The sequence below is a fragment of the Anoplopoma fimbria genome, chromosome 5 (assembly GCF_027596085.1).
Source record: "Anoplopoma fimbria isolate UVic2021 breed Golden Eagle Sablefish chromosome 5, Afim_UVic_2022, whole genome shotgun sequence".
NCBI lineage: Eukaryota > Metazoa > Chordata > Actinopteri > Perciformes > Anoplopomatidae > Anoplopoma > Anoplopoma fimbria.
The window spans coordinates 11,094,988-11,119,605 of record NC_072453.1 but is presented as its reverse complement, the minus strand read 5'-3'; the positions used below and the strand labels follow the sequence as shown (position 1 = coordinate 11,119,605).

At 40.1% G+C, this 24,618-nt stretch overlaps 1 protein-coding gene across 1 annotated transcript in view; it reads right to left on the bottom strand.

The window, feature by feature from the left end:
* The window catches only part of grid1b (glutamate receptor, ionotropic, delta 1b), a 428,151-nt gene that overhangs the window by 139,464 nt on the left and 264,069 nt on the right, over positions 1-24,618 (bottom strand). Inside the window, 1 exon segment of the mRNA XM_054598809.1 lies at positions 1,105-1,310. Within this exon segment, the coding sequence (XP_054454784.1) occupies positions 1,105-1,310 (206 nt within the window).

The window sequence follows — 24,618 nt, the reverse complement described above, 5'->3', positions numbered from 1 at the left end:
TTTATGCATCGAGTTTTGCAAACATATGAACCACCTCTCTGGTCTCTCAGCAGTTGCAGAGCTTTCAAACGATCTAAACAAACAGTCGGTCCATGTTTTAGCTGCAAATGCTCTTTTTTCCTGGGAACCATGAACTACCCACGATGCGCTTTTCGCATGGTCTCATTCCAGCAAAACTAATTTAGAAGACGACACTACAGACTTTATCAACCCTGATGAAGTTATTTTGTTCCGAGGCTCACAAGCAACCACAAGCAACCTGGTACAGATGATCATTATTGCTTGAATACTACAATATGATTTTTTAAGCTCTGTGTTAATAGTCTGTACATCGACGACAATCAACCATATATTAACTATTTAGTAAAAATCTGTAAAAAGTAGCAGATGTCACACACACCTGGACACACATACACATACACATGACCTATGGTGAAAAATGAAACAGGTAATAAATATTGAGCAAAACTCAGAATTCCCTTGGACAAGCCTTCATACCAGCTCCATCTGTCACTCCAGGTGTCCACTCACACCTGGACACACACACACACACACACACACACACACACACACACACCACAGGCTTATAAATGATGGTTGAGCCGGTCTGAGTTCAGCAGTGAGAGGACGGACACAAAGCCTGGACAAACAAACGGGAACACTCCTCGTTCCCTATATATACTCCCTTGCTCCCTATACACACTGAATTTGCACAATTACTTGTAATTGTCACCGTATTGTACATGCAGGATCCATAATAAGGCTGTTATTAGTCACTCTATAAAAACACACTGATTCAGAAACATTTGTTTTCTACATGAAATGCACTTAGTGTAAAGTCTTAACATATGCACACTTATCCATTCCTTATAGATAAATATTTTCCCCCTGCAAACAGTTCCTCCATGTATATTGTACACACGTAGTCCTCTAAACACCCATCTGATCCATGTACACGCATGTACACACAAACAAATCACTCATTTGTTGGTGCGTTCCACTCATGCCCGAAGCTTGTTCCTTATGTGTGCAAACATCCTACATCAGTAACACTCCGATGCTGTAAACACGTTCTTTAGTTTGATAAACTGAAGGTGGACCGACCTGCTGGATGAAGGTGTGAGCTCCGTGGGGGCTGAGCAGCAGGATGGCTCGGCGCAGAGTGTCTCTGTAGCGGTTGAGCTCCTCGGTCCTCATGGTGGTGAAGAGGTTGGTGAAGACTTTACTGATGTTCCTGTCCACCCGCTGCAGGGCCACGTCCACGCCCTGACGGGACGTCTGGTCCAGGAAGCCCTGCAGGCCGCGGATATCTGGAGAAACGGGGAAAAGAAGATGTGTTATCAAGTGCAGGGTAAACATTTGGAGACGCAGGATGGAAAGAGGGTGGTAGAAATGCAAATATCAGTAAACATATGACAGAAAAGACACTTCATATGTTCAACATCATACAAATATCTGTTGAGGGATTCATCTGTGGTCACTACACAACATTCAAACACATGCAATGAACTGTTTTTAATCCAGAAACAGTATTGGATATTTTTGACTTTCAGATATTTTGATATTCCAAACAGTTCCTCAAAAAGACCGCGGCTTGTTTTTGTAAAAGGGGTGAAGGTTCCTAAAGTTAATTTGGTTCTCCTGAAGCAGGTGGGAGTGAGTTACTCAAGGACAAATAGACTTTTGGCCTCCAGTTGAGGGTAAATCTTACTACCTTGGCCTTCTGCATGTTAAGATCCTCACACAGATCGATGCCAAAGAAAAATCTGTCCATGAAAATGAATCAGTCTATTTTATGTCTATAAAGAAAAATCACTGCCTTAACAGATCAAGGTTAGTGACCAATCAGAAGGCAGGATAGAGACACACAAAGTGAATTACAGCGTTCAGTGTGAGAGGAAACAGTCACTAACAATCAGAGTAGTTGAGTTGCCATTCAAGGTATTGATTTATGGTACAACACCTGTTGATTTCTACATTAATTCAACTATTTTCCTCGTTGAAGGAGAACCACAGCTTAGGTCAACGTGGGTTCAAGATTGATTGTGTAGCTGTTTGTGTTTTCTTGTCCTGTTGGACCTATTTTAAACAATAATTCACGTTCCAAGATCTCAGCAATTGCTTTGGTGAGAACAACTTCATATCATCATCAAGTGTCCAAACCTCCAAAAACAAAATCCATGTTTTCTTTGATGCTGCCACTGTAAACATTCCCAAGAACGTTGTTCGGAAACGTTTTCATCTGTATTGCAAGAAGAACATCTGGCAGCATTTTTTTCGTTCTATAAGTTCTAAGTTCTCTACGTTCTACGAACTTTCTTGCCGATGACAACTGTGAGACCCAAACTCTTGTCAATTACAGCCGAGTTTAAAGTTTCTTTCATCATCCTGATGACTTTACACATAATAGTGACCCATAAAAAGAACCAAACCACCGGACAAGAAAATAAGAAGTGCAGTCGGAGCTGAGTCGTCCTCAGCCGAGCTGACGGAGACCATTATCTCCACTCCACCCGTCCCGAGCTGTGCCGCTGGAGCAGAGAGCCTCCATCCTTTAGAGAATATCATCTGGATTGCTCTGGCACTCTTCTCCCAAACCGCCGGAGAAGTTTCTCTCTCTGACATTCAGACGAGGCGGCTGTGTTGCGTTCTGCTCCGTTATAGCCGGTGACAGGTTGTTTGGCCTGAACATCTTTTCCTCTTTTCCTCTTCCTCTCTCTCTCTCTTGCTCCCCCCTCCACCCTTCTCTGTCTATTAGCGCTGACAGCTGGCTTGTTCCCAGTCCTGACTGACTCCGACTGCCACATTCTACTCCTACGCTGCTTTATTTTTTTACTCCAGCTGTTTCATCTCATCATCCGTATATCTCTCACTTATTTTTCTCATTCTCTTTCTCCCCGTATCGTTTTTTTTTTTTTTTTTGTGTGCTCTATTATATTTTCTGTCCATCCAATCCGTCTGTCTCCCTCTTTCTCTCCAGTAAATTTGAAGTAACAGTCAGTCACTCTAGTGGAACGATTGTGCAGCTCTGTGATTCACAGTTCCCCACTGATATCAGGCACCGCTGGAGGCGAAGCCCTGCAGGAGGCCTCGGTTTATCTGTGTGTGTGTTTTATAATCTCTGAATCTGTTAATCGACTCGACCTAACAGCTGTGCACGAGTCATATTTGTCCTTTTCTCATGGAAAATGTTCGAAAACATTACAGTGAAGTTCGGTTTCCAAGTTTATCATGGCATTGGCAAAAGTATTAAAGTCGTTTTAATGTTACATATGGCTCTTATTTCTTTGCTCTGAAGGATGTAGGTTTCATCTGCTCGGAGACAGTTACGAAAGGAAACGAAAGGTTAAAGAGAAGTCAGAGTTTTAAGGGGGGGGTGAGAGTTAAGAAAAATAAGTATGTATGTAGCTATATATCCTGTAGTTAGCAGAATCGTAGGCGTGCAAAAGGCGGACAGAACTTTTGAAATAATGACTAAAATATCTGAAGGCTGTTTGTTATTTTGACGGACTGAAGGGCCTTTGGAGCGTCTTTCTCTAGTTTCCCTTCCAGTGAAGTGAGAGCTTGCAGGATCGGTTAAACCCACGTTCACATAGTCATGTTAGTCCGGTCTCCAGTGTGGAAGCAGAGCGCGAGTTCAACCTTCAGAACTAAATAAAAACAGCCATGAGAATTTGTCTGTCTGAGGCAAATATGAAGGAAAAAAACACATTTATCTGCTCTCTGTATGTTGACATGAAAAGTGACCACATGGTCAGTAACTTCTCTCTGTACATATTTTCTTTACATATATATATATATATATGAATACTCAATGTATAAGCTTGTTCTGTGTATGAATGATCAGTCAAAAACTCAAATTTTAGAAAAAGACACAAGATGTTATGATTTCCAAAATAGAAAAACTAAAACTGTGATTAAACAGCGGATCTTTTATCACTACTTACATTAACAGACCATGATGAAGTATATTGGATTAGAATCACAGACTCCACCTTTAAATACATATTTAGCCTCCGTCTTGTTATAATACAAATATTTAAAGCACGGGTAAAAATAGATTGATGGACAGAATTTATACAACCCTGTCCATCAAAATGACGGACAACGAGAACGTTTAACGCAACCACTGGTTTACATAAAGACAAACAATTATCAAAAGCATTTATTTCACAGGAGCAAAGCAGCGTTATTTAAGCGTCTACATTTTGTTACATTCTGTTTAATATTCTAGTCAGAAGTTTGCACTGAAGGTGCATCATTTCACTTTGTTTGCTATCGAGGTTTTGGCTATGTGTTATCTACAGACACATAAAAACATTCTAATCTCACCTTCAGTGCGAAAACCTACTTAAATCTTAGAGTTTGTATCTCAATGTTTTCTCCTGGGTTCGTGAAAAGGCGTTCATGTACTCTGTTCTACTCAGATATGACTCAGTATCCTACAGAGCTCTTCAATCCCATCATGGATATCAGCATGTAGCCGTCTGCTCAGTGACCTCAACCTGAACTGTGAACATTAAATCTGACAAATAACAACCTTTGGGGCGTGAGGAACTACATCATATTAAGGAAGTGGAAAAAAGGGCATTTTTATAGTATAACATCCTACACGTTCAGCCTCCAGCGAGAATGATGCATTCAATGTCGCGTTAGTGAACTCTTTTCACCTTTTTTATTGGTGTAAAGTATAAAAATGCCAGCGGCTGGCCAGGTAATGTGACGGATAATAAACTATCTACTGAACTCAGAGAGCATTGATAGTGTAAACAAGGACAAGTGCAGTGTTTCTACATTAAGAGAGCGGAGAGTGAATCTAGAGTCATAGTTAAATGGATAGTTGTGATGTGGTTGTATTAGGTACTTCTACATAAAGTCAGTGTATTACTACAGCATATGACGCTTGAAGAAAGAGACAGTTGTACGAGTATTTTAAAAACCTAAAAGAATCAATATCAGTGAAGTCTACAACAAGATGTTTACTTGATGTTTTTATTAATATCTTAGCGATAGTACGGCACAAAAATATGGTTAAAATTTGTGTAGCGATCTTTAGACTCTACACCTCCGCGTCCTTAATTTCTGACTCACACAGCTGGAGGGCAGAGAACAGAATTTCTCCCAACACCAAAATAACAACAAATAATGTACAGAAATGTTCAAATAAGAGCTTCAGCATAGAGAAAACTTAAGATTGTTCTGCATGTTTTGATGTGAAACACACAACTAGCATGTTACATGCAAGTACCTTAAAAAAGGTAGAATTTAAGAAACTATGTAAAAATCTAGAAAAATAATCATTGTACGCTACATTCAGAATATATTTCCACCGCTTTACCTTGCTGTCAGACAGCACTTTTCTGACGGGTAACTGAAGCTCTATGCTCTCTTCAAATTCACCAAAGTAATTTTACTTCTCAGAACAAAAGTTGCTGGTTCAATCATTTAGTTTGTTTGTGTGACTCTGGTGAATCCGAACTAACCCTTGAAACACAATATTCTAAATATAATATACACTTAACCTGATATAGATTATTTTAAGTGTGTACATACTCAGACTACCACACTTCTAAACATCATCTTAAATGCACTGGTATTAGTGTTTCACCACACTACATCATACAGATGGATAATAATGATATATATTAAATAAAAACGTAACAGATTCCAACTCTTTGTCTGAATCTTATCCGTTAGTTTTAGTTGTTTTTTGCCGTCACTATATCAATACTTTGATTGTAGCATCTCTTATTCTGCAGCATCCTTATAATACATAACCATCGTGAACATTTCCATACATTTCCATACATTTCCATCCCATGTTCTGTTCTCGTTGTATTTCCATCCTTCCTGCTCTCTCAGTGTGTCTGTCTTCTCTCTGCTCAAGAAATCTGCTGGAATAGAATAATAAAATAATCCTTCCTCTTCTAAAGCTCCAGCACAGGAGCAACACAAGTGGAGGGACTTGAAAGAAGTTTGCCGAGCTCCTCGTCAGTCACACAGCTGCTCATCAATTCCTCCTGAGCCACTTTGAGCAAGGCACTGTGGGGGTCGTACTCCTCTCCCAACAGAAAAAACAGCACTTATCTCCATCCATCAGAATCACACCGGTCTGTCCTCTGAAGTCGGACAGGATTTGGCCGGTAAACTGCCGGCTGCAGGAAATGTCTCGGATTTCATTTAGATTCACAGCGACATGAAAATATCAGCAAATATTCAGAGGCCGGTTGTGAATCCTAACATTTTCACTGATATTTGCAGATATTTATTCAATTCATATCTGTTTAAATTGTGTCTGGTCATGCAAATATTCTACCAGGCGGCAACCTCCGGTTCTAAAACGTGACGTCATGCTGAAGTGTCTTAAAGCTGCATTCTCTCTACTGTCCATCAGGGGGCGACTCCTCTGGTTGTATAGAAGTCTATGAGAAAATGACTCTACTTCTCTCTTGATTTATTCCCTCAGTAAACATTGTAAACATGAGTTTATGGTCTCAATCTCTAGTTTGAGACACAGACTGACAGTCTTCAGTCAGAAAGGGACAAAACTGACCATACAAACATATATCTAAATATATATATATATATGGGATATATACTGTTTTTTAAATCTAAATTGAATGTTCTCTGCCTGCCTTTGCTACCTGTAATTTCTAAATCAAATGAACAGTGTTCACAAAAGATCTATAAAGGGTGAGCATTTATTTACTTATTATCAAAATAATACAGATATGATGCATGTTGAACTAATGATGCAGTGCAGCCACATTTTTCTGGCATGCACGACAGATAATACTGTTATGCACGATAGAATTAAAACAAAGAAGAGTAGAGAATATTACATTCATCATAGAACTTTATAACCTCAGATAGAGAGCAGGTTGAGGTGATTTATTGCCGACATTCATCCTCTAATCAGCTGTTTCTTCTCCTTTCTCAGCCGTTTCCTTCACTCCTCAGGCCGTCCTCATTAGCTCACTTTGACTCATCACCAGGCTGTGACACCGCGACAAAAAGCCTCACACACACATCCACACACATTCATTCACACACACTTGTGAGGACTCTGCCATAAATCCCTTAGCCCCTAACCTTGAGCTGAAACCAACCTTAAAGGAATAATCTCCCAAGATTTTCATTCAAATAAATGTCTTTTAAGTCCATATCCATCTGGGGGTCTGTGGTGACATTCACAGGGTCAATCACAAAAAAAGAACCTGCAATTACCCGCCAGAGAGAACAAACCAGAGATATATATTTCAGATCGTAACTTTAATCCATAAAAACAAGTTTGTAACCGTTGAGCATTCCTTTGAATAAGATGATTACTTGTTCCAAAACATTGCTTTATATAGCATGAGTTGTTATGGCGACAATGTAGACAGTCTGGTCAGTCCGGTGGACATTAGAATATTAACATGTCCTTTCTGCAGATATCAGTACCATCTTTTATTAAATGACTTCTAAGCAGATTTAAGGACATTTATTTAAACTTACTAAACTTATACTATTAAATAATGAGTTATAGTTAGAGAGAAGGAATATTTGATTGGTCGGGCTGTAAGGTCTTAAAGCTGCATTCTCTCTATTGTCCAGCAGGGGGCGACTCCTCTGGTTGTATAGAAGTCTATGAGAAAATGACTCTACTTCTCTCTTGATTTATTCCCTCAGTAAACATTGTAAACATGAGTTTATGGTCTCAATCTCTAGTTTCAAGTCTTCTTCAATACAGCATGATGTTCATTTGGTAAATGATGGTCCATTTAGAGTCAAATAGACCATAAAGCAGGGTATGCAGGTAACACAAAGAATGACAGATGCAAGATAAAGTATGCCACACGACTGATTTGTAATTATTTAAGGATGATTTGATAGCTTTGTTAATGTAGAAAAACATCCTCTGTTCTGCATGAAGGACTATACTCCATGGATATTTAGTTCAGAGGACTAAAACAGTTTTTTGGTTCTTCATCTTCTTGGTTTAGCCCGCGTGCTTGTACATATTGATTAGTGGCACCCAGCAGCGACGAGCTTCCTGTTCCTTTCGGGTATGGAGTAATTATAGGAGGAAGTCTACAGGCTGCAGATACTCATTAGTTCACCAGACAAAAGTTCTAATTAAAAAGCAGACATGATAAAACACTGGTCTGGTCCAGATGTTCAAAGACTTTCTCTGCAGGCTGTGGGATCGTCTGCCTGAGGACGAGACGCTGGAAGCTGCTTCATGTCGTCTTTGTCTCCATCAGTGGAAACAGGAAGGGATGATATTAGCTAGTGGTCCTCTTTTGTAAATGCAATGTTCTGCTTTATTCACGTCGTCTTTTTTAGGATGCAGTTCCTCTAATCTCCACTAGACGCTGGCTCCAAGAAACACTCTCAAAATGCACATTACACACGTTTTTTTTTTTAACTGCTAATTTTTTTTTTTTATCAACATCTGTTTTATTGAATAAAATAAAGCTTTTACTCTGTTCATCTAACTTTAGTCCATATAATATAAAAATATACATTTTTATCATCATCAACTATCTCCTTTTACTTTGTTTAAGTCCTTCATAGTGGTGATATGGATACAAAAACACACAATTCAAATGATAAGAAATAAAAGATATTACCTTCATTTATAAAAAAAAAAATAATAATTTTAATTATGTATAATAAGCTCTAATGAGCTCGTTTTAGGAAGTTAAACAGGTCATGATCTACTCTGATATTCTGTTTATGTTGCTGTTAAAGCATCTAATTCAAACAACTGGATTTCTTTTTCAACAAAAAACTACATTTTAACAGATTACATTTGAACACATCATGATGGCATCATAATTTACTATTTTACAGTACACATTTTTGCTGAATGAACATCAGTATCTCAAAGGAACCTCCGTCAGCTCTGCTGCTGTAAACGTGACTAACACTAGTTGCGATGTTAACAGTTTATATAATAAAAGATCAATACTTTGCTTTTGTGTATTGATACAATACTGCAACGCATAGTATTGCAATACGATGCTGGAAGGATTTTTTTCCCACCACTCCTCATTTTCACAGCTGATTATATTCAAAACATGAAGTCTGACTAAAGATGAACCAGCAGCTGGGGGATAGTCTGATGAGAGTCGGCTCCATGTTTCTACTTGTTTCTCAGATAATTTGTTGAAGTTTGAATGGTTTTTCTTTCCCTCAGAGAAAACAGTGGATTTGAGGAAATCCCTCCTAATTCAAGGAGGAAGTCCAACTGCAACTTAATTGAAAGCAGCGCGTCTTTGCTTTAAAGTCCAACTTCTCTCTGCCTCGTCCTCTGGAGCGTGGGGAGGCCTTGATGTGAGGTCCGTCCTGTTGGGTTTACTGTGTTACAAAGGGCCAACCGAGAAAACACTAATGAAGCAGATTCCCTGAACTGTGACGCCGAAAAAATCAAATATGTGTGATGTAGTGGGAGGCGCTTCTCTGACAGCTCTGTTCATTCATCACCAGACTGTTGGAAGAGACATTTTAATTACCTCCACACACACACACACACACACACACACACACACACACACACACACACACACACACACACACACACACACACACACACACACACACACACTGATGAGACTGGGAGGAAGAATGGTGAATGCAAAACGAGGACGAAGGAGAGAAAGGGGTAAATAAATAGAGAGAGATTACAGGATGTGTGTGTACGAGGTGTGTGTGTGTGTGTGTGTGTGTGTGTGTGTGTGTGTGTGTGTGTGTGTGTGTGTGTGTGTGTGTGTGTGTGTGTGTGTGTGTGTGAGGAAGGATAATTGAGCCTTTTCATCCGCAGCATCAATGACAGCAATGACATTTAGTTTTGGAACATGCACTTCCTGCTGTGTGTGAGTGGATTCCCTCCCTATTGAATATCCATAAAACACACACACACACACACACACCTTCTCTAACCTTTTAACAGTCGGGGGAACTAATGGGCAGGAAACAAAGATGGAGGATGCGTTTACTGTACCTGTGCTGTACAAACAGGAGGCAGTGAGCTCCATCACCTCCGTCATGCAGAGAGAACAGAGCGGTGGAATTCATGTCCTGTCATACCAGTTGATCTCTGGGTATTTAAGCCCCTCAAAGCTTCAATAATTCTATTAGCTCTCTGTTGTTCTGAACAGTGGGAAGTCAGCTCACTGTGTGAAGTCGTCTATTGCAGCTTTAAGCCGATCTCTGAGCATAAAATAAGGTCTGTGGTGAATGCAGTGTGTTAGATTAATGTCGGGATAAAAGACTCTCTGCCGTCTCTCTTTTGACAATAAATAGATGAATAAAGGAAAAAAACAGAATAGACAAAGCATTTCACAACCTGATGAACCAGAGACTGAATATTAGAAGAAGCTATGAAAACTCAATTTCACTGTATCCATCTTGGATTACAGCCGTCGCCATGTTTTTTTTTCTTCTTTGCAGCCAGTGAACAGGAAGTGACCATATTTGGACAGAGGAGGAGTGATGTAGAGACGCTGTATACGTCTCTGGTGTCGACCTGTCAATCAGTGTGTAGCCCCGCCCTAAAGCATACCCTGCTTTATGGTCTATTTGACTCTAAATGGACCATCATTTACTAAATGAACATCATGCTGTATTGAAGAAGACTTGAAACTAGAGATTGAGACCATAAACTCATGTTTACAATGTTTACTGAGGGAATAAATCAAGAGAGAAGTAGAGTCATTTTCTCATAGACTTCTATACAACCAGAGGAGTCGCCCCCTGATGGACAGTAGAGAGAATGCAGCTTTAAGACATGACTCTTAAGAAATAGAAGTTGGAGCCTTGTGTAAACCAGAGGGATGAAACATGAAAGTGTTTTCTCCAACAATTAATCTGCAGATTACTAATATCTATACAATGTCAGAAAACAGCTAAAAACAGAGTTCAATGGGATGTTTGCGTAACGCTTGATGTTTTCAACAGTAAAATAAAGAAGCATGTTCTCACAATTGAGAAGCTGGAACCAGTGAATGTTTAGCATATTTGCTTCATTAATAACTAGATAACTCACTATGAAGGCTGTGACATCCTGACTTCTAGTACAAGTCAAGCTCCAAAAACAGTGGTTCTTAATTAATGCTATGTTTGTGATCAATTTGTTTTAAACAAATAATTTAAATGTGACCAGTGTAGCAGCTCATCACTGGTCTCTAGCTATAAATATTTAATTATATATATATATATATATATATATATGTATAATATACTCTCCTCAGATACAGCATTTGTTTGTTTTCCTCTCAGTATCTCAGCTCCTCCTCTTCATTGGGCTCCTCGGTGGTGGTTAAAGATAGATATGTGATGTTAATGCATCCGTGCTTTTGGTGCTTATTAAAACAATTACTAATCGTGTATTTTCTTTATAATAACTCAGAGATTAACATGCAGGGCTGCACGGTGCTGTTCTCCTCTCTGTGTTTTATCAGCAGGTCTGATATTAACAAGGCCGGTGTATAATTTAACCCCCGGCTCTCTCCTCGTGATCAGAATACGACGGTTGTGCATGGGGTGTGTGAAATGTAAATGATGGGCTCCCGAACGACCCCCCCCCTATCCTCTCTGCATCCACTCTCCCGCCAAGGTGCTATGGAAATGAAGCCAATCAAAGGCCTGCGAGCTACTTCACGGCCGCCATCACGAACCTATCAAACCTCATCTGAGCCACGCGGGATGAGGGCGTCTCTGCAGCAAATCAAAAACATGCTGGCTTTCCAACACTTTTTCACAATCCATATATTAATGTTCCCGAGCTTTTTCTCTTTATTTATTAAAGAATCTGGTCGGTCTTCATTGTAATGCATGGTGATAGCAGCCGTCACTACAGCTGAATACTAGTGCTCACTGCAACCACGAGCAGAGGAAGGAGGCGGTGAAGCTATCGGAATGAAATCTACCCACGACATTATTCATGCAGATTTGTCAGGCTGACATTAATCTTTGGGACATAAATGCAATGCATGGTATTGTAGTATGTATTGTTGGGCTGATGAAATGAGAAGTGTGAGAATGAGGTCTTTAAACTCAAATCATTACACTCGTGGTGGTTTGTTAGCACTATGATGACCACTGACTGGGTTTTCTGTTTTCACTTAGCACTCCATCACTGACAGCCGATAGCTGTCCACTATGCAAATGACTCAACAGCAGTTATCTCTGCAGAGATTCTCTAGCCGAGTGATATGAAAATATGAAAATTTCTCCCTAAAAACAGCTGGTCTTCAGCCCTCACAGACTTCATCTGTTTTACTCCTTTATCTCTGTTGTGTTATTGCTGAGGAGCTCACATCCTGTTGTTGCAATGGTTTTCTGCAGAGACAAGAAAGCAGACGAACAGCAGGTGGACATATTGAATCCTGGTTTGTAGAAGTTTGAGAAGTGTTCTCCAAAAACTTTCCAGAGTCTTACAGGAGAAAGTTAACCCCTACGCCACTGGGCAGGCTACTCCCACCAAAGCAGACTTAGCGGAGGAGAGCTAGCTAGCTAGCTAGTTAGCTAGCTAGCGTCCATCTCTACCTCTGGGCTCATTTTCTGCCAGCTGCTAAATTAGTAAATTAAACAGCTTATGCTTGGACATCTTTAAAACTAAAGACTGATGCCAATAACTTTAATCAAAGCTAATCTTTGACTAAGAAATACAATCATTTATTTCCTAATAATGTGAATTTGGTGTTTTTAGGCAGATAATTTAGGGAGACGATTTAGAGAGACTTTGGGACTGTTCTTGGGCGTTGGTGAAAAGAGTTAGTCTGGAGTCTTGTATACCAGCTGCTATAACAAAACAAAACAACAAAAAATAACATCAGAATCTGACGAATCTATGGATCGGTGTAACAAACACAATCGAGCTTCTCTGAGTGCTTTTTCTGATCTGCTAAATGTTTGATTGGCATCAGAATCAGGAGATCAGGGTCGCTGTTTTCAGCCTGACTGTTAATAAAAGATGTCACATGAAGCCAAACTCATCGTATGTCTAATCACTTTAACCATGATGCCTGAATTAATTCTCACAGAGACACAAACACATTTCTGTTCAGACTTTAGCTGCTCAGTCAGACAGTAATAACAGAAAAGTTTCTGAACTTTCACCCTAATTACACATCAACCAGAAAAATTAGTCAGTGCTGGTGAACTTATTTCCAAGGTTCAGGATCCAACACTGAATTATTCAGCATGCGACATCAATTCACCATGTTTGAGATGATGAAAGAATCGGTTTCTATAATCTCATCTGCACAAATTAGTCCCTTGAATCTCATTTTGGGTTTTTATCATCTTCTTTTTTATCTCTCTCCTTCTGTGTCATATCACTATGGAAATAAAAAACTGTGGGCTTGTAACAGCCGATTATGGGCAATAATAAACAAGCGATGATCACACGGTTTGACAAAATGTGATAAAACGTGCGGCTGAATGAGATGGAAACTAAACGAAACATTGAGTTTACAGAATATTTCATAAAGCGGCTATCATCAAAGTATCTGCTGAACAGTGAAGGAAAAAGTTATTTCAATTACTGTCGAAAGGTTCACACTCATCTCAAACGAGACAATAATATTCAGTATTCAAAGACTCACTATGACCTCACATTAAAGTGAGCTGATGTCGCTGCTGGTTATGCTCACTGGATCATACCAGTGTGTGTGTGTGTGTGTGTGTGTGTGTGTGTGTGTGTGTGTGTGTGTGTGTGTGTGTGTGTGTGTGTGTGTGTGTGTGTGAGCAGTGTGTGTGTGTGTGAGCAGCGGTGGACACAGCTGTGGTCGTCCAGGCGATTCATGCATCTGGAAACAAAGCAGGTTACAGTAAAAGATGAACATGAACACATTTGTCCCTCCGCTGACCCCGTAGTGACTCAGTAAAGGTCAAAGTTCAGACGGCTGCTGGTGACTGTGCTTTTGCATTTGAAGAAGGGCTGCAAATAAGAATAACTTTCATTGTTGAATGATCCAATAATTGCTTTGCCTGTAGAATGCCAGAAAACGGTGGAAAATGCAAATGCAAGATAAATGATAAACTCATTTTATGATAGATATTTCACAGCCTTTGATTAATGAGAGCTTTGCAAATGCCAAATTTGTAGTTCCATGACATACCTACATACAGTGCATACACATCGAAATCATTTTTTCAAGCTGCAGTATGGGTTGCTAATGATGGGATAGCGGTTTTAGAATTCAGGTTATTATTATATTTCTCTGCTGCTATTTTTTTTCCATCTAGTTTTCTACTTTTTCCCCCAAAGTCTGGCTTCTCCTTATTTTTGTGAAAACAATGTCTGTTCATCACAGTGGAGACAGCCAGCGACCTCCAGTTCTGCCAAGTGAAGTCAATGCTTCATGTCTTAAAGCTGCATTCTCTCTAATATCCAGCAGGGGGCGACTCCTCTGGTTGTATAGAAGTCTATGAGAAAATGACTCTACTTCTCTCTTGATTTATTCCCTCAGTAAACATTGTAAACATGAGTTTATGGTCTCAATCTCTAGTTTCAAGTCTTCTTCAATACAGCATGATGTTCATTTACTAAATTATGGTCCATTTAGAGTCAAATAGACCATAAAGCAGGGTATGCTTTAGGGCGGGGCTACACTCTGATTGACAGGTCTCTACCAGAGACATATACGGTGTCTCTACGTCACTCCTCCTCAGTCCAAATATGGTCACTTCCTGGTCACTGGCTGCTAAATAGTTAAGATGGCGACAGCCAAAACTCAAACTCGAGGCTTCAAAATGTCAGTCCACAAACCAATGGGTGAAGTTACAATAACTACATCCACTTCTTATATACAGTTAAAGCTTGCCAACATTTAACTGCCATTTTTCATGGAGGTGGAGAATCTGATGACGTCTCAATTCTTAATCCCACCCACAAAACTCTGATTGGTCATTAATGTCAGCTGTCAATGAGCTCAACACCAGACTGAAACAAACTGGAGATGAAAGCGGTGATTCAGAGGTCTGGTCCCAACATTCAAAGATGTGCTACAGAACAAACTGTCCTCATGTGTTTGAAAACCACCCTGGGTAATTAACTCCGGTCTCGTGTGCAGAGATGGAGCTTTTTGTCCCGTCTGTGACCATGTAGCAAACGAACCCACGTGCTTTGTTTGGCTCAGTAAGACCTCTGTGTCTGTGTTCACATCAGCGTTAAAACGGTGGATCAAGTGGATCAAAGGGAGGATTCAGTTTGTCAACTCTGTATGTACTGTACTCCACTGTAAGGAAGCCCAGAGGGACAGAAAGCTTCATGGACCACATGGTATGGATTAGATGTTTGAATGTCGAGCACAAGCTACACAGACTTATTTTTTCTTTCACTGGATTTACTCACACAGCAGAGATTATCAACATTAATCTCAATTAATCTTTATTTAAAATAATCTCAACATTCAGAGTAAATGAGGGTGTAGAATAGCCAAATATGTTAACAAGTCTAATATTTAGGTGTGAAATGAAACTAAAACACCTTTTTAAAACACCATTTTATGCTATGTTGCAAAATGTTTGGCGTTCGGTGTGACCTTCCAGTAATTCTGGCAGATCGTAGATAACAAATGTGTGCAGAATGTGCTCTATGGCATGTTTATGGTGTTATTGGTGATATTTGCCAAGTGGCATTATCAATATATATCAGGTAAAGCCTCGAAATCTGAGGCTAGAAACATAAAAGGATGCTACAAACAGATAAAACACATAGTTACAAAAAGAAAAAGATTTGAACTGTTGCAACACATTCTAATTGAACACAACCCTAAACATGTTCATGGAGGGAGGACAGCTGTCACAGCCGCAGATGAAGCAATAAAAAACTCAGATTTTTCCCATTTCTAGTACAAAAGAGAGAGCCAAAACGAAGGAAAGTCACTTTGTTTACATTAGAATTAATGGAAAAAAGATGTGTTGCACTGCTAAAAATGCATCCAATGATCTCTATGTAAAAGTTAGTTATTTTGCAGACCAAGGATGTGATTTAATACCAGGAAAGTATCATCATCACTGGTTCCCTCCACAAACCGCCAAGAAGCTGTTGGATTCTGGATTATTGCAGAAAATATATATATTGTGTCAAACAAACGTTTATGACACTTGTTCACTAAAATAATCTTCACAAATGAATGTGTAAAGTAAAAAGCTAAACTCACAAACATGACAGAACAAGACCTCAGAGGTTTGAATTCAGGTTTCGTATCGGTTCTTCTGATTTTACTCACATTTAAGGATTCCTGTTTAAAACAGAACATCAAACAGCCAAAAATCAGTAATTAAAATGGTCTCCAAACGTGTCACACTGAGCTTTAACCAGAACAGTGCAGACTTGTTCCCACCTGTGTGATAAATGTCTGCATGGCTGTCACACCTGTGACTCCTGCTTTGACGGAGCTGAATGGAACAAACCCGGAGGAACATGCAGCTGTAATTGGTCGCAGCAGAAGATGAGTTGTGCCCTTTTCAAGCTGCAGTCAGATACAGACAATAAAGCCAGACTTAACTCGCTCCGGTGTCGCTGTTCTTTTGCCTCTGATAATTTACTACACCTATATTTCTTTTCTTTACTTTTGCAAGGAGGTGTTTTTGCTGAGCGTGCATGTCCGGGACTCTTAATGATCCCCGCTGCGGATGCAATAAAAATGTCTTTTAAATATTAAAGCTCTGTCGATTGTTCTGTAACAGAAGCTCATTTATTTATTTTTTTTAGAGATCAAGCCTCCTTTATTGGCTGAAAACTTGAAGTCCAATTCTTCACCCGTCACCACATATATAGCGGTAAATGAAGGAGGGAGTGAAATATTTTGACATTCCTCTGCAGAGTCACACACCTGCTCTTTTATCATTTACTCGTCTCTGGTTTAGATGGTAATCCACCATCATTGATTATAATAATAATAATTAAGCCTTTATTAGTCCCACAATGGGGAAATTATTTCTCTGCATTTAACCCATCCCGGAGGAGCAGTGGGCTGCAATGAAGCGCCCGGGGAGCAACTTGGGGTTAGGTGTCTCGCTCAAGGACACCTCGGCATGTTGCCGATAGAGGAACCACCAATCTTGTGGTTACGGGACAAGCGCTCTACCTCATGTGCCACAGCCGCCCCATTACTTGCATTACTAGGATTGTGTCTTGATGATATGATCATATATTTCTTGCATTTATTAAAGTAAAATCTGAAGCCTGGTCTCCAAAAGTGCCGCCTGATCAACGAAACTGTATTGTCAATAAAGTATCGAGGGAACTTATTTCTTCCCTGATAACTTTTCTTATTTGAAGTTTCGCAAATACGTTTAATCAAAGTGTGCATAAGTCTACGTAGTGAGGAGGTCAGGGAGAATGGATGGGTCAAACACGGGACTTTCACCCAGGAGACCTCTGATCATGTCCCGCATCAAACCAAAAGTAATGTACACATTTTTACACAAAATATGATCTTTTGCCAAACCTAACGAAGACGTTTTGTTGCAGATTCAAAACGTTAATCTACACGTATATTTGAATCAGAAACAGTTAAGATTCAACATATCCATGGTTTGCAAAAACGTACGACTCCGACATTTAATTCTGGCGACTGAGTTGGAAGCAGAGCAAAGTTCAAAACAACTAAATATGTTATTTAAGTTCTCGTTACACATATATGAAGAATTATGTGTGATAAAGGAACACAGTGAAACATAGTTCAACCCGAAGAACTTCAGTTTCATTATTCTCTATAACATTTTGCACAACGTTCTGTATTTTGAGATATAGTGCTTGAAAAATAGACACTTATAGTGTTTCTAGTTTGGCTCTAGTGTTCACCCACTGTTCTATAGAAGAAGGTTTATCCAGACTCAGAGTGAAACTCACATTAAAGCTGTATGTTATTGAACTGAACTGTATTAAGATGCATCAGGCGTCGTCTTTGTGTTTTGTTGCTCGACTGAGAGGAGCTTCACTCTGCAGGTTCTTTAATGAGCCTATCGTCAGGATCCATGTTGTGTACAGTGTGAAGAGGCCAACACTCACAATGAAGGCAGGGAGTCCAGGTAACAAGCTAACGGCATCGATCCACCGAGTGCAGGAATCAGTGAGCTTCATCAACCTGAATGCTTCACTCACGGATCCGTCCACGTCGCTCTGCAACACACCCTCTTTTATCCGTTTCAACCAAACCGATTATTAAACCTGCTATAAGCCACTGTGACAACGAACTTTACTTCCGCTGCGTCTCTAAACTTTGAGAATTTTTCTTATTGATTTTTTTTAAAATGTTATTATTCGCATGACCTGACACTGCTCTTCCTCCGGATGTCTCTGAGCCTCACACGTCTTTTGTTCTCTGCTAGACTCCGCTCCGTCTGCGGCGTCACCGATGCTCGATAAGTTCCCTCAACAGATAAAAGCAGTGGTGCAGCTGCTATTTCTGTCTGCGCACACACACACACACACACACACACACACACACACACACACACACACACACACACGCCGGCGCTGCCCTTTAGAGTGGAACGATCTCCAGGAACAGGGACTGAAATGTGAGACGTGGTGGAGAGGACAGTTTGTGTTTGAATATAGAGACTGAAGACGGATAGAACATAAAGAAAGAGGTCGATCAGTAATGAGAAAGGAAACAGAAGCTGAGGAAAGGTTAAGTTATAACGAAACAAAATATCCCATTTTCACTATTTTACCAGCCAAGTAGAGAAACTGTAAACGAGGACGGACGAGTAAACACATAGTATTGACTTTGGTCTGTTCTGTTTTTTTACCAGATGAAATATAAGTTCAGATGAGGACCTTCTTTCATCTTTGAATAGCAAACATAACAGGTTAGTCTCAAGCAGCATTCATAGATCTCCCAACAAGAAAGTAATGAGCCACAATTTGTAGAAATGGTTTCATATGTTGTTGACATAATCCTGAATGAAGGATTATATAAAGACCGCTACGCAGACAATTAAAAGTCAATGTTGATTTATTTGTCAGGTGAAATGTGCACTTCTATAACAACCTTTTCCTAAACACAACTGAGTTGTTTTCTTTGAAGACAGAAGTTTATTTTAAAAAGACTGTTTTACCGCAAGTAACGAGTGGGAATTGACACGTGTTGCTTTACTTTTGAAGGAAAACACACGGAAAATGAACATGAAGTACATTTTTATTAAGATATAATACTAACAGTTGAACATAAACAGAAGATAAACACAAGCATGATGCCTTTTTATCTAATAACCATCTTAACTGATGCAAAGAGTCGTCCTGACCAACAGAAGAGCAGGAAAAAAACAAAACCAGAGGGTTGTTCTTGAGGAACAGAGACAGAAGCAGTGAATAATACTTTTTATACTTTTTAATAAATGCATAATTGGAACAAACTGAAGATTTGGATGAATCTACAAGTTGAATACAATGCAGTGGCGGTTTGACAAGTTTATATGAAGATCCTTTAAGACGATTAACACCAAAATAAAGCCGGAGCTTGAAACAGAGAGGATGAACACTCATCATGCTTTCAAAGGCCTCCAGGGTAACGAGGAGCTGCTGGTAATGAAGATGATGATGGGATGGTAATATCTAATTTCTCTCGCTCCCTGAGTTTTTATCCCCATGGTGACCAGCTGCATCCACAACCGGCTGCTGGGCGCCAGTTTAAAAAAAAAAAGATGATCAATAAAAAAAAACCCAAACAAAACAAGGCCGCCTTTAAAAAAAAAACAATCTCTGAGCCATTTTCAGTCCCACTTCAAAACATTGTTATTTTTTAAAGGCAAAACCCCGGGCTCCTGATCGATCTGTTTGTTTCCTGCCAAACGAAGGGACCCAAATGAGATGGGATTAAAGAGAGAGAGAGAGAGAGAGAGAGAGAGAGAGAGAGAGAGAGAGAGAGAGAACCAACGAAGCCTCTGAATACCAACCACTGGTTTGCTGTTTGTCAGTGGAGTCCTTTCTTTTGTAAATCAGAGGAAATAAGACTGTTGAACCGGCAGAGGGACACAGAGACGTAATTAAACAACAACAGGGTTTCATATAAACCGTCAGGAGGAAAAGAAGGACTTTCATCATGCAACAGCTCTGGATGGAGCTTCTTAAACTCCTCTGTGAGTTTATAATCATTGTGTCCACAGATTTAAAAGTAGTCGATGTTTCTCTTCTCTTGGGGGAGCTTAGTGTTGAGCACAAACATCCTCGGCTCTGATTGGACGGTTATTTTATGACTCTGCTTCTGTACAAGTAAGTATTCTGTACCTCTGGTGTTAAAGGTGGTACAAATACCTCTTCTCTGTCTCTGTTAAGTCCTCAACATCATTATTATGGTATATTATAGTATAAAGAGAGATTAAACAAACTGGACTTCTGTTACAGAAGACTGTTGTTTGTGTCCTGTGAAACTAAAAGTCAACATGGCCGTAGTTTTGTTTCTTAACTTCCGTTTTTTAACTAACGCCATTAACATTTAAAACTAAGTTATTCATTTAACAAACAAACAAACGTCTTTTAACACAAATTCATAATCTTTTCCTGAACCACAAACCAAGAAGAACCAAAAGAATCCTCATAAAACGGTTTGTATTCAATCTCACAAAAAAAAGTTTTGTGCATTCTCCTACACTTAGAAATACAGTCTCTCTCAAAATAAACTTCAGTCTTCACAGGAAACGTTTAGGCAACAAAACTACTTATTTAGGTTTAGTAAAAGATGGTGAAATACTCAGTTAGGTCTAGGAAAAGATTTTGTGTTGAGTTACAATAAAAACAAAAGCGCCGTTACTGAAGTACGCAGGTCACGTGACAAATAAATTAACAGTGACTTTTCGCTTCACATGGGGAACAAACTGCGCACTCCTTGCTAAAAGATCCACCTCTAATCCCGCCCTGTGTCTGCTTTTGCGGTCTTTATACTTCCTGGTTCATGATTACATGGATTACATACGAAATCATTTCGTCAGATATCTATGAATTACAGCGCATTATTTTTTTGGTGTATAGCTACAAACGCTGGATGAGACCAGTCTGCACAAGTACACCTTCTTCAGGACTTTATTTTGAAAAGACATTATGCAAGTTACAACCGGAAACTGTAACCTTGTCCCTGACACTTCCAAATATGAAGATAGAGAGAACGTGGAGCGTCTTAGTTTGAAGCTTCTGCCATCAAACAAGCTTTGGTATTTGATTTAGTCGGGAGGGAAAACATGGTGAAAATACATCTGCAGTTCTGAGCGGCCTTGAATGAAAAATAAAACATTCACTCACATTTTTTGTATTTATCAGGGTTTAATGTGTTTAGTTTAATTCCAACCAAAAATCCAGTGATATTTATAGGACAACACCTCAGCCTCCCATCTTTCTCTCCTCTCCTCCTCTCCTCCTCTCTCGTGTTCTTTTCCTTGTCTCTCCTCGTTATTCCTTCTCCATCCTCAGCTTTATGTTCCATGCAGTGAGGCAGGCAGGCTGTTCTCTAACCAGGTCAGGATAGCAGGGATAGACCGGCATCCATCGACAGCCCATTACACCCATCAATCAGGCGTCCCCGCTGAGGCGCTCACCCAGGACGGGACAGGAGGCCGAGGAGAGAGGAGGAGGAAGAGAGGAGGAGGAGGAAGAGAGGAGGAGGAGGCAGATTTAGGAGGCTGCTATTGGAAGATTCATTGCTCCTGACAAGAGTCCTCCATCAGACCCAGAAAAATAAATCTGGTGAGATCAATTTCGCTGCTGATGCTTCATTTCTCTGCAGGGGGAATCTGAGGTCTCCGTATAATTATCAGCTCCTGTTAGGTTTAGGAATAGTAGGATATCAGAAGTTACTTATTTTAAAACCAAATGTGATTTTATTGTTGAAGCTTCCTCTAATTACCGCTACATGCTGGATCCAAAATATGTTTTTGCGCTGTCCGCCATAGTTCATGGACACCCTTGATACACGAGATAAGTTTTTGTTAGTTGCAATCTGCAATCTCACCACTAGGTGACAACCCTGACACTCTAGACCTTTAAGAAAAGAGTCCATTAAAGATCAAGAGAGTAAAGTTTAGGCAATAAACAATGTTTATTAAAAAATAAAATAGGAAAGATGTTCATTTAATCCAATCTGATTTTAGACTTTGACACAGGAAAAGTAAGCAGGACAGAATTGTTCCCATAATAATGTAGTTATTAACAGGCAACATATTTAAGATATGAATGCATCCAAATATAGCAAAAGAATAAAAGGCCAAATTACTTTTACTTACTTTCCCAGAGCAGAGATGCTGTATTGAAGACACATTGGTTAGAAAACATTTTTTATGTTCCAAGACAAAGCAACTTAATTATCTCATTTAACAAATACACCCTTTGGATCGCAGGTTTAAAAACAGAAGGTCAAAACTGTTCTGAGATAGAGAAGTAATAGAATCATAGTTGAGTTCATGAATACGATCTTAAAGTCTTGAATGCATGAAGACCATGTGGAGTCATTCTTTAATTTATTCATGGAAACAGCCGGGGTTTCCTGCTACAGTTTGTTCTTTGTGGGTTTGATGCCGACTGAGTTCTTCATCAGCTCATAAACTCACTGAGCGTCTAATTAATGACCAAACAGACAGCTGCCTAACTAACCGACAACACGGAAAACAGAGTGACAGATGAGCCAATCAAAACCAATGAGAGGATTAATCAACCAGCTACAAATTAACTTCCCAACCGACCGACTGGAGACCACATGACAAGATCATCAGTGTGAATCCATCAGGAAAAGTAATCAAGTGAGCAGGAGGAAAACCCTCATCCTCGGATCATTTCTGATTGGTCGGAGCGTTTACTTCCAACTGTTTGCAGCCGTGTGGTTGTAGCTTCTGTTCGTGTCTTCAGACTGTGGAGGTCCGGACGTCTCTGAACATGTGTCATCTTTTAGAGAGAAGAGATCAGCAACATCTGCAGGAAGTCAGCTGATGGCTTCTCTTTCCTAAAGAATCTCCGTCCTTCAGTTCTGAACAGACTTTTCAGCCTTTACTTCAACTTCCAGCTAAGATTTGACCACTTTATGAAGATTTTTAACCAAATATTATCATTCTGTGTGAAAGAACTTCACTACAATTCAGTGGGAAACATTGTACTTTTTGTTTCAAGGTTTTACATAGAAAACATGTATGATGAATCTATAAAATATGACTCACTGTTATAGATTAAAATATCATTTAACATACTTAAATTTTGCTCCACCTTAAACGTCTACAAAGGTAAAATGAAACACAAAACAAAAAAAAGCATGAGAATAAAATACTAAACAATAATCTAACACAATAGTTTAATAATATTCTGCTTTATTATTACTTTTACTTTTGATACTTTAAGAACCATACTTGCAAACTTCCACTTAAGTGACACTTTCGATGCCGGACTTTTAGATTTAGATGTGTTTTTAGATTTCACTGTTGCTAGTTCGGAGAAATTCTTCTACCACTGATTCCGAGCCCTGAAGTTAATAATTAATTCAATATATTCATGCTCATTTTTAAACTAGTGGCAGATGGCCACAGTGTTCGCAGGCTGTTCTTCTAATTCACTTAATCATAAATACAAGAAAAACCCACAAAGTGCAGGTTAAATACAAACTGATCTTTCAGCCAGCACACCGCTGTTCCTGCTGTGTGTGAACAAAAAGTCAATGTTGATTTATTTGTCACGTATGTTTGGTAATTAACCTCTTTAACACTAAAGAGGTGTGGAATGGGATGAAAATGATGACAGGCTGCAGTCTGCCTTCATCTGGAATACAGGGTGACCTAGCACTCGCATCGGAGCTCAACCTATTCTTCAATAGGTTCGACACTACCCCCACCCCGGTGTGCTCCGATAGTGAGGCTAGGTCTCCACCTAACACCTCTCCCCCCATTCACACCTCTGCTGGGGTCTCTGCTCCCCCTTCCATCTACACCTCTGCCACCTCCCCCTCTCCCAGCAGACTGTTAGGACCAGAGGATGCCCCCCCCTCACCCACTAGCCCTCTTCAGACCAACATCTCCACAGATGTGGACCAGGACAGCCCATCACTCCCCCCATCCCCCCCTACAACTGTTCACCCACGGACAGGAGCTCACAGCTCCCTTCAAACCCCCTCACCACCCAGCCCCACCTTCACCACCATCCAGGTACAGCATCAGCTCTCCAGGCTTCAGATAAGCAAAGCCAGTGGACCTGATGACATCAGCCCTAGGTTGCTGAAAGTGTGTGCTGGACAGCTGGCAGCTCCTCTCAGGCACCTCTTCAATCTCTCCCTGAGGTTGAAGAAGGTGCCCACAATCTGGAAGACGTCCTGCATTGTCCCGGTGCCGAAGAAGAGTCGTCCCAGCGGTCTTAATGACTACAGACCTGTGGCCCTGACATCACATGTCATGAAGACCCTGGAGAGACTGGTTCTGCGGCACCTGAGGACCCAGCTTACAGCTTTCCTGGACCCACTACAGTTCGCCTATCTGCCACACATCGGGGTGGAGGACTCCATCATCTACCTGACACACAAGGCCCTCTCTCACCTGGAGAAGCTGGGAAGCACTGTGAGAGTCATGTTCTTTGACTTCTCCAGTGCTTTCAACACCATCCAGCCCTCCCTACTGAGAGAGAAGCTGCTGGAGATGAACCTGCACCCC